This window comes from Atractosteus spatula, chromosome 7 (genome assembly GCF_055471065.1).
Source record: "Atractosteus spatula isolate fAtrSpa1 chromosome 7, fAtrSpa1.hap1, whole genome shotgun sequence".
Taxonomy (NCBI): domain Eukaryota; kingdom Metazoa; phylum Chordata; class Actinopteri; order Semionotiformes; family Lepisosteidae; genus Atractosteus; species Atractosteus spatula.
In genome coordinates this window covers 51,987,514-51,996,947 of record NC_142712.1, presented here as the reverse complement: position 1 = coordinate 51,996,947, position 9,434 = coordinate 51,987,514, and the positions used below count along the sequence as shown (strand labels likewise).

Sequence of the window (9,434 nt, the reverse complement as noted above, 5' to 3'; positions counted from 1 at the left end):
TGTCAGGTTCAGGTTAGGATGAACGAGAGCAATTCTGAAACTCAGAAACAGGTGCTGAGTTGATACCAATTACTAATAGAATTTGCTCTTTTAAGAGCTGAAAGCAAATTTAAAAATTTGCCCCATATAGAAAACTGAAATCAATTAGCCTGCGATTAAGAACTTGGCTGGAGCACAGACTCATTATTTATTCATGTTTCTAAGGTTAGAACTTTGATAATAAAACAAAATATAATGGTAAATGTCACCCATACCTGTGACACCTCTATCATTTCACTAACCATGATAAACTACCTGTACTAGGCTACACATTTTTTAACTTCTTTTTTAGGAACACTCTTATGCAATTAGTATTGTTTCTGCAAAACTCTGTGTGCACAGGTTAACATACTCTTATGTTCAAATTCATGATCATATATCATTGCAGAAAACTTGTTGATAAAACTTACAGGTGTAATGGACACTTTCACAGCTTTTTACAGCTGCAGTACTCTCAAGACAGTGTACCATGAAATTCCTTTGCACTCTGCAGAATCTCTGTGTTCTCTACATCAATCATGCAGAGCAATTCCTTCCTGCTTTGTTTTTAAAAGCGCCATCAAAAAAGAACTTAAAAACAACAGACCCTCTTACTTTCTGCTGTTTATAGTTTGGTTAAGGTCTGTGATGTGGCTCGAAGTTCCAGAGCAATTAACAGCTGTTTAACTCTATTGGAGCTGCACCTTACCTGAGCCAGTACCCAGTGTCTCAACATCACTTCCCAGACTGGGATCCAGGTAAGAGGGTCAAAAACTCCAGTGTCTGCAGACTCCCTTGGGTTAGCCATATACCAGAATGAAGGGGTTGGTTATGGGACAGTAGTGTTTACCCAGCAACACCACCATTCCTGTGGGTACTACTGCCCAGCCACTGCCTCCACAGGGATGAGATGTGCTTGGGGGAGGGGGAGGGTGTTGATGGGGCAGTCGGGACCATAAATATAGGAAAAGGCTTTATTTCATTGCAAAGTCAATTACTGCAGAGACAAAAGATTGGTTTGTGTTGGCCGGTGGGCGTAAAACACACTTTGTTTCCCTCACCACAAGGAAATTGCCCTGATTATATTTCAAATCCAGCCACTAAGACACAGTAACCCTCTTAAAGGACTGAAATAGGAAGGGCAGGGAGGGCTCTTTAATCCAGGCTGCACATAAAGCCTTGCAACACCTTCATTATCCGATAACTGACGCAGTGCAGCGAAGGGCCCAAATTGTCCTTTCATAGAAGTTTCCTTTCTGTGCAGCACTTGAGTCTTGATAGGTTTTAGTTTAGAAAAAGCCAGCTTGTAATATATTTAGTATGCCAGGACTACTGTGCCTGCCAGCAAGAAGATACACGTCTTCTCAGCTGCTTGTACTCTAATGGAACGAATGATTGTTTTGCAAAACAAATCTGATGAAGGGATCACAATAAAAATGCGAAGCAAAACATAACACGTATCATTACTCCACAGTGTCTTTTCCCACATGTCGCCTCTGGCTCTACGCAAGTCGGCGGTTAAAAAATCACGTGACCCAGGTGCTCGGCGCATTTACTTCCGATCTTCCTGCCCATCTGACTCGAGCCTTTTCTTTTCGTTCCGGTATCGAAGAAGCGAAACATGGCGGCCGAAGGAGATGTGGATTTGGATCTTGAAGCCGAAGAGAACTGCACGGGTAAACCAGCAGAAAAACCTCGGAAACATGACAGTGGAGCCGCCGACTTGGAAAGGGTTACCGACTATGCGGAGGAAAAGGAGATCTCCAGCTCCGATTTGGAAACGGTGAGGCTAGGGACAGAGACACATGTGGAGCCGGGGGAAACGGGCCTAGTAGTTAGTAGGAGTACAGAAACAGTCTCTTTTAAACAGTGCTGATTCTGTGGCATTTTAATAAAATAAACCGAAACGGGGATGTATTTTATATTTCGTGTAATAATTACAGACGAAAGATGGATTATATTGTGTTATGTTAACTAGCTCCGAATGAATGAAAAATCACACCTTAAACCTATACGGTTCGCGATACAATAACTTTTTTGTATAATGTTTTCATATGCAAGTAGAACGTACTAACTTTTTTAACGTACTAACCTTAGTCCCCTCGGATTTGTGTTCTCAGTCCTAAACCTAGTGGTTTAATAACGAAAACATGTTTGTATAGGCTGAGACGGCGGCGCAGTAAAGACACCTTGTCGTTTTCTTTGAATCTTTGGCTTCTAGGCCATGTCAGTGATTGGAGACCGAAGATCAAGGGAGCAGAAAGCAAAGCAAGAGAGGTGAGCGGTTTTCAAGAATATTTTCAAACTTCGTTTAATTGGCGAGAATCTAAAAAAGGTAAAGTTGCGTTTAATGTTAAATGTGTTGATCCGGTCTGTTAGCAGAGAATCGTCATTATATATCTTCTTTAATTCTGCTGCGAACCAAAGAATGTGTCGTCCTAACGTCACGACCTGGTCAAGCTTCACAGATTAGAATGATATCCTTTGAAAATGATTTCGCTTTTCCCGATGACGATCTCATTTCTGTTTCAGAGAGAAGGAACTGGCCAAAGTCACCATCAAGAAGGAGGATGTAGAACTCATTGTAAGTACCGTGTGAAGTTAAAAATGTATCGCAGACCGTTTTGTAACAGTCTTACAAAAATCAGATACGATATGTTATTGAAACATGTAAAAGAGAGACGTGACTAAAACAGAAAATTGGTTTTGATTAAAGTAATACACTTGGAGGCACAAGCTGTTTTTTTTTTACTTGTAAAGACACAATATTCTTGTGCAGGGGTAGTCAGTTGACGATTGTTTTTGACAACTTTAAATCATCAGGTGACTTGTTCACTAAAGCTTTATAGTAACTTTAAGTAAAAACCCCAGCTCTCTGCAGCTTTCAGTGAGCAAAGCTAGCCAGCCTTACTGAATGTGACCCACATTAATATAGTACATTGAATAAAGTGCCCCATGTCTTTAAAAAATGATAAGGGTGAGTCCTGCTGGACAGTGGCCTGTCAAGACCGGGTTGGCCACCCCTGATAGTGTGTTAATAGTAAACCAACTCTTATCCACAGATGGGCGAGATGGAGATTCCAAGGAGTGTGGCAGAGCGCAGCTTGAGGGAGCACATGGGTAATGTGGTAGAGGCACTGATTGCTCTGACAAACTGACTCCTGTGAATACAGACCAGCCATCAGGGCTTCAGAGCACTGGTTCTGGCATTCCTGTCAGCATCATAACATCAACAGGGATCCAAGAAAGGACTGCTTTTTCTTTCCAGCGCAGCATTTATATACTACTGTGATTTCATTCCTCATACCTGGCATATGGACAAATCTCTCATTTGTAATGTTATAAAAGGAAATAAAATTAATTTCAATGGTATCTTTTTTTTTTGCATTAGTATCGCTTCGTCAGCCCTCTTTTTACATAAGTCCAAGTTAAAAAATGGGCCTCAGCCTACCTGTCTTTAGATTTAAAACAATCACTTCTCCTACTCAATATAAATATTAAAAAATATGTAACTGAAAAAAAGTATTTTTAATTGCATTATTTTTAAGGTTTAACAAGGCATAGATTATATATACTATATACATGAAAGAAATGCATCCAATAGTGGAGATAAACTGTAACTGTAAAACAATTAGAGAATTTGCATTGTTGAGAGCAGTGCATAGTGAAATATTTTACAATTCTATATCCTGACTTTACTGCATTTGCTTCCAGACAAAACTAAATGCAATTAGCAATTAGAAAATTTTATTAAAACAAATTAAACTTACTGGAAATAACGTAAGAAATCTGCACGATAAAGGTCCTTTCATTTCAAACTAACAGCTCAGTCACAATGGTTAAATTTCCGGGCCATTAAGAAGTAACATGTCCACAGGAACACTATATTACATCTTGTCCTCTTTTCCAAGCGCACCACTTGCACGTGCAGAGGATCCTTGGGCTGTGACAGGATCTTCCCACTGGATTCAGAATTCACAAATGTCACAGTTACTCTGTCTCTCCTCCCTATTCCTGCCTTGCCATTTCAGTGTGCAGGACTTAGGTCTTCCTCTTCTTTACAGATGGCCGATCAAAGACATCTCTTACACCCCCTGCCTTCTGTTTGAAGAACTTGCTGTTTTGTGCACTCTCCTGTGCCCAGGCCGAGTCAAAGGAAGTGGTGTCCTGATCCACCAAGTGTGTGTATTTAGTACGCCCAGAACGGCCAAAGTTCTTGACCTGAATAGAACAGAAACAGCAGATTTCCAGTTAAGTATTAACATTAATGTAGAAATGGACTCTTGACACTGACCCACTATCAAGAATTTAAACATATATTTAAGAATTTAGCTGATGGGCTGTTATACATATTCATTACTTTTTCTTGGGGAAAAAAAATCAACATTTTACACTTAACATCGTATACCTAGTACCTGAAATTTCTGCTGCCCCAACTCCTTAAAAACCCTCATCTGTAGCTCCTAATAAATTCTATTACAGAATGTCTTATCAGAAATACAGAAGTATATGTAAAATATGCATTGATTGAAACAGTCCAAAATGTTCATTTTAAACTGTACCTGTTCTCCAGGTATACCTAATATCCCTCCCTTTCTCCATACCGCAATTAATGATAATATTCTAATACTTGACTATTTCCAAATCATGAATAATAATGAAGATGTACTAACTATGCAATAATTTTCAAAATAGAAATGGTGGTAAAAAAAAAAAATCCAGAGAATGTTAGCATTTGATCTTCAGCTGAACCCAGAAATGAATAAATTCAGCAATACGAGTAGACTCCAGCCAGCTCACCTGCATGACTTTGGGCAAGATGGTCTTGTTGAAATGGTCCTCCAGGGTAGGGGCGCTGAAGTCCCTCTTATATACATCTTGCTCCTCATCCTAAACAGTCAGATTCACAATTAGGAATTCAAGTGCCCCAGATAATTGCACAGAGGTAAGAGCAAAATCACCACAAATATAATGGAACTACTTTGAGTCAATATGATGGTTTTGTTTCTGATTTCCAATTCAACAGAATAATTTCTCCCATATCAAGCTCCCAGTTGTTTTTGCCTATCACTTTAAGAATGCACTGCAACAACCCCACTCTCTCACTCATCATGGCCACCAAACAAAGAGAAGACTCACCATGAAGAAGGCTCCTCTGTGGTAGTACTTCTGCAGGAATTTATATTTGCCTTTAGATGCTTTGTTGGTGATGAGTTTGCCGTTGGAGCGAAGCTCTGCCCTGCGCTCCTCTTCGGTGAGATTGTGGAACCTTTCAATCTCTGACTTCTCCTTCTCCATCCTGGGAACACAACACCCAGTGAGACACACCCCACTGTGGCAAACTGGTCTTTACAGATCATGAATTACTAGCCAAGCTGAATCCACAGTCAGCATTATTCTTTTTTGATTAAAACATATGCCCACTGCTGATTAAATTCACGCTGCCCTTCAGGTAACCCAAACTACAGACGTCTGTAATTTGCCGATCAGGTACGGTATTTCTCATACCAGAGTGGGTACAGACCCGGGTGGTGCCCTCCCAAACTTACGCTTCGCGGGCCTCACGGTCCCGTTTGATGCGTTTGAGCTCGCGGACTTTCCAGGCCTCGTACTCCTCCTCCTCATTCTCTCCATCCGTGTCGAGGGCTTCCAGTGCGGCCAGGGTGCGTCGGTTCTCCTCAAACTCCTTCTTGGCTTCCTCCTCCACAATCTTCAGGGTGTAGCGCCTCCGCTCCTCCGCCTGCTTCTTGGCCTCGGCCTCCAGCTCCTTCTGCTTCTGCTCCTCAGCCTCCCGCTCTGCCACCGTCACTCGGTCCTTCCTGCAAGAGCCAGCAGAGCTCCTACATAAAGGCCTGCTTCCGCGGTCCACTCTGGCACAGTGAACTGCTCCTTACTCTGGTATAGCCCCAGTAAAGACACTGTTGAGCAGCCCTGCATTTCCTCAGTAAAATGGAAGTTTAGCTTTGAGGGGAGACTGCTGTAACAGCATACTTCTTCCCAGCACAGACTTCACATTATTCCATTCCAATTCTGAACTTTAGAATTGGAATACGGTAATATGTGGGTCAAAAAGCTTTCCAGACTCTGAAACACGCCCACGTTTAACACACTCCACTTGTTCTTACAGCAAAGAATGAAAAGAAACTGAAATAATGTTCCTGCCAAATGTACCAGTTCTTTACTTGTCTGCAGTCAGATGCTTACTAAACTTTTTGATAAATGATTATAACAATAACGGCCTGCGTCACTGAAAGAGCAAAACCTTCCATTCTTGTATTAGGACCCTCCGCCCAAAATGGCACTACCCACTTGCGAATGAAGACGGGTTTGAGGCGTGGTTCGGTTTCGTCCTCGCTGTCAGTATACTCTTCATACTCCGACTCGGACTCCGACTCCTCTCCTGACTTCCCCTCCTCTTCCACCTCCATCAGCTCCATTTCCTCGTTCTTTCGCTCCTGCGCGCGCTGACGCATCATGGCACGCCGCCTCTCGATTTCCTACACACAAACACCGGGGGGAGAGGGGCTCACAGGAGACTCTTCTTTACCATCAGACAGCACCTTGACAGAGCACTAGCAATGAAAAGATTTGAGAACAGCAGGAAATAATCTTCTAAGGTGTCGGGAAAACATCAAAACATTACAACAGGAGAAGTCACACGAGGGAATACCATCTGACCCATCTTGGCTGGTTAGTAGCTAACTGATAAAATCTCAACCAACCACTTCTTGAATAATCCCAGGACAGTCAATTTATAAGTAAACTATTGTCTCAGGAAAGACACTGATCTGCACTTTCATACGAGAATCCAGTTATTACACCCAATTCCTCTGTGTTTACCTCATCGTCAACCTCCTCCTCCTCTTCCTCTTCGCTGCTCTCCTCTTGGTCTGGATGCCAGCCTCCCTCATCCGACTCCTCGCTACTCTCCACCACCAGCTCCGGCTCTGCGATTTGCCTGTGTCGCGCCAACCTGTGGAAAAGCAGGGTCTGTTTCAGGGATGGGGCAATCAGACCTCACAGCAAAAGAATCAAACTACATGACCCACAAATAATGTTATTAGTCCCACTGCCAGGCCGCTTTCCATTTTGACCATCACGACAATCAAAGTGTTATTTGAAATGACAGATCAACTATATAAAAATAACAGCTCAACTGCATGCAGTTACATCCACTTAAAAACATGAAGCAGTTGCAATACAAATTATACTGAAAAATAAAATAAATTAACTTCTGTTTGTTCACAATTTCCATTTTTAACTGATAATGTCACAATGGGGCAGTGATTAGCATTGCTACCTTGCAGCACGGGTGCCCTGCTTTCAATTCCAGACCCGGTGTGCTATCTGATGGAGTTTTTATGTCCTCCCAGAGTTCATGTGGGTTTCCCCTGGGTGCTCCGATTTCCTCCCTCAGTTCAAAAGCACACCAGTAGGTTAACTGGACCTAGGACCTAGTGTGAGTGTGTATGCCTCTCTGCCCCTGCCATGGACTGGCGTCAGGTCCAGGGTGTACCCTGCCTTGTGCCATTGCTTGCTGGGATAGGCTCCTGCTCCCCCATGACCCTGAACTGGAGGGAGCAGTTAGAAAATGGATGGATGTCACCAAGTCAAGCCACTTGGGGATGTTGTCAGCAGATGAACACTCCCCCCAGGGTACCTCTCCTCCACGTCCTCAGTGACGCGGTTCAGCAGCCGCCTCAGGCGGGGGTCCGACACCTCCTCCTCCTCCAGCTCCACCTCCGGCTCCACCTCCTTGCCCTTCTTCATGAACTGGAAATCCTCTTCCTCCTCGTCCGAGGACTCCATGGGGGCGTAGTCTGGGCGCTTTCCCGACACATAGCGCTTCACCTTCACCTTCTCCATAGAGATCTCACCTGCAGCAAGACACAGCAACCCCATTACCTCCCTCCTCAGCCTGAACACATGCACACACAGCGCTGCCCAAGAGAGGGGCTGAGGAGAGGCCCTCACTCCCTGCTTCTCTCTGGTTCCCCCAAACAGCGCACCTCTGGAAGACTGCAATAACACATAAGCGCTACATGGAACTCCCTTAATAGTCACAGAAATCTGGAAAAGATGACGACTGGCGTTTTTTATTACCCTCTGCGTTTCTTGCGATCAGACCAGTTTGAATAATCAACACTAGAGCTAAAGAGTTTTATTATAACCCAATACAATTATGATCTGTATCTACAGAACACACATAAACGTAGCATTTTAATTTCTTAAATGGATTCATACACCTCGCAAATCAACACATAAATACCAACATTTCTCTATTCAGTAGTATTATCAAATACCATATATGTATCGAAAATATTGGGTCTACGTTTTCATTAGCTTATATGTGTATATGTATCGAGTGTAAACAAATAATCACCCGCTTTGCTATTAATTCTTGACGTTAACTTTATATTAAATCTTTATTAAAACTGATTAAGGTATTTATCCAGTATTTCATCATGTCTTACATTATAAAAATAACTTACTTGTATAATTATTTAATATTTACTTCAACTAATATTTTCGTGCACTTTCACAGTCAACCTGTAGGAAAGTCAATAATTTTGGACACATTCCTCTCGGTATTCTAACTTTCAGCCCGAAAACAAGGGCCCGATGATCACCAGTCCTCGCTTCACGGGGAGCCTCAGTCCAACAACTCACCTTTCTCATTGCGCACCGGCACGGCTCCGGCCGTGGATTGAATCGGCGGCTGCTTCACGTTGAGAGAATTCGGTGCCGCCATGACTGGACGGTAAAAATGACAAAAACAAATGCAAACGAAACAAATGTATCTCAAATCAGCTTCACAACACACTCAACAACTATCTCGTTCCTCTCCGTAGCAGAGAAACAGGAAATACGACACCAAGCCGCCGGATGTTGTTACAGTGCCTGGATTCCGAACTGCAACACAAAATTACAGAGCTTCCTCCTTAATCTTTATTTTGGACTAGCATTTATTAACGTAGTCGGCGAATGAAAAAAAAAAACACCTTAAAAAAACAAATTAATTCCATAGGTTGTATAAACAACATTATTATAATCTATAGAAATATTATTTAAAATAACAATGATTATTTTTATTAAAATATTTACTGGAATAAAATTTGAAAGCACTAAAACCTAGTGTAAATCTACGTGCACGGTTTGAAGCTGGTTTGTGTTTTAGTATATTTTATAGAAAATAATGTACTGTACGTCAACATTGCATATAAGTTAACACTGCTAAGAAAATGTATAGCTACATTGATTTCTCTATGCTGTGTCCCAACAACAACATCTTTCTTTACATTTGAACTAAAAAGAAGAGAACATGAATGCAGGATATTTTCAAAAGTAGAATAACGTGACAGTTTAGTTTTGGAGTTTCAATTTTTATCATTTTGTGCCGATTCTTATTCGAGGAT

At 42.1% G+C, this 9,434-nt stretch overlaps 2 protein-coding genes across 2 annotated transcripts; one reads left to right on the top strand and one right to left on the bottom strand.

Annotated features, from left to right (window-relative positions):
- Positions 1 to 1,595: 1,595 nt before the first annotated feature.
- hypk (huntingtin interacting protein K) lies at positions 1,596 to 3,388 on the top strand. Its single transcript, XM_088920818.1, has 4 exons — positions 1,596 to 1,801; positions 2,240 to 2,295; positions 2,551 to 2,602; positions 3,081 to 3,388. Exons 1-4 carry the CDS (start codon positions 1,640 to 1,642, stop codon positions 3,174 to 3,176), a joined length of 366 nt encoding a protein of 121 aa, XP_088776944.1. The 5' UTR covers positions 1,596 to 1,639; the 3' UTR covers positions 3,177 to 3,388.
- A 139-nt stretch (positions 3,389 to 3,527) lies between these two features.
- On the bottom strand, positions 3,528 to 8,892 carry mfap1 (microfibril associated protein 1). Its single transcript, XM_088920817.1, has 8 exons — positions 8,689 to 8,892; positions 7,679 to 7,895; positions 6,859 to 6,991; positions 6,328 to 6,515; positions 5,568 to 5,837; positions 5,158 to 5,317; positions 4,819 to 4,908; positions 3,528 to 4,239 (listed from the first exon to the last, which is right to left on the bottom strand). The coding sequence occupies exons 1-8, from the start codon at positions 8,768 to 8,770 to the stop codon at positions 4,060 to 4,062; spliced, it is 1,320 nt and encodes a 439-aa protein (XP_088776943.1). The 5' UTR covers positions 8,771 to 8,892; the 3' UTR covers positions 3,528 to 4,059.
- Positions 8,893 to 9,434: the final 542 nt, after the last annotated feature.

Bases quoted from the DNA above. Each gene is read 5' to 3' on its own strand.
- hypk (XM_088920818.1), top strand. From the start codon at position 1,640: ATGGCGGCCGAAGGAGATGTGGATTTGGATCTTGAAGCCGAAGAGAAC. The intron at 2,296-2,550 runs GTGAGCGGTTTT...TTTCTGTTTCAG, and splicing joins CAGAAAGCAAAGCAAGAGAG to AGAGAAGGAACTGGCCAAAG. The intron at 2,603-3,080 runs GTAAGTACCGTG...TCTTATCCACAG, and splicing joins AGGAGGATGTAGAACTCATT to ATGGGCGAGATGGAGATTCC.
- mfap1 (XM_088920817.1), bottom strand. From the start codon at position 8,770: ATGGCGGCACCGAATTCTCTCAACGTGAAGCAGCCGCCGATTCAATCC. The intron at 6,992-7,678 runs GTACCCTGGGGG...GCTTTTCCACAG, and splicing joins ACTGAGGACGTGGAGGAGAG to GTTGGCGCGACACAGGCAAA. The intron at 5,318-5,567 runs GTAAGTTTGGGA...TTGTGTTCCCAG, and splicing joins GACCGTGAGGCCCGCGAAGC to GATGGAGAAGGAGAAGTCAG.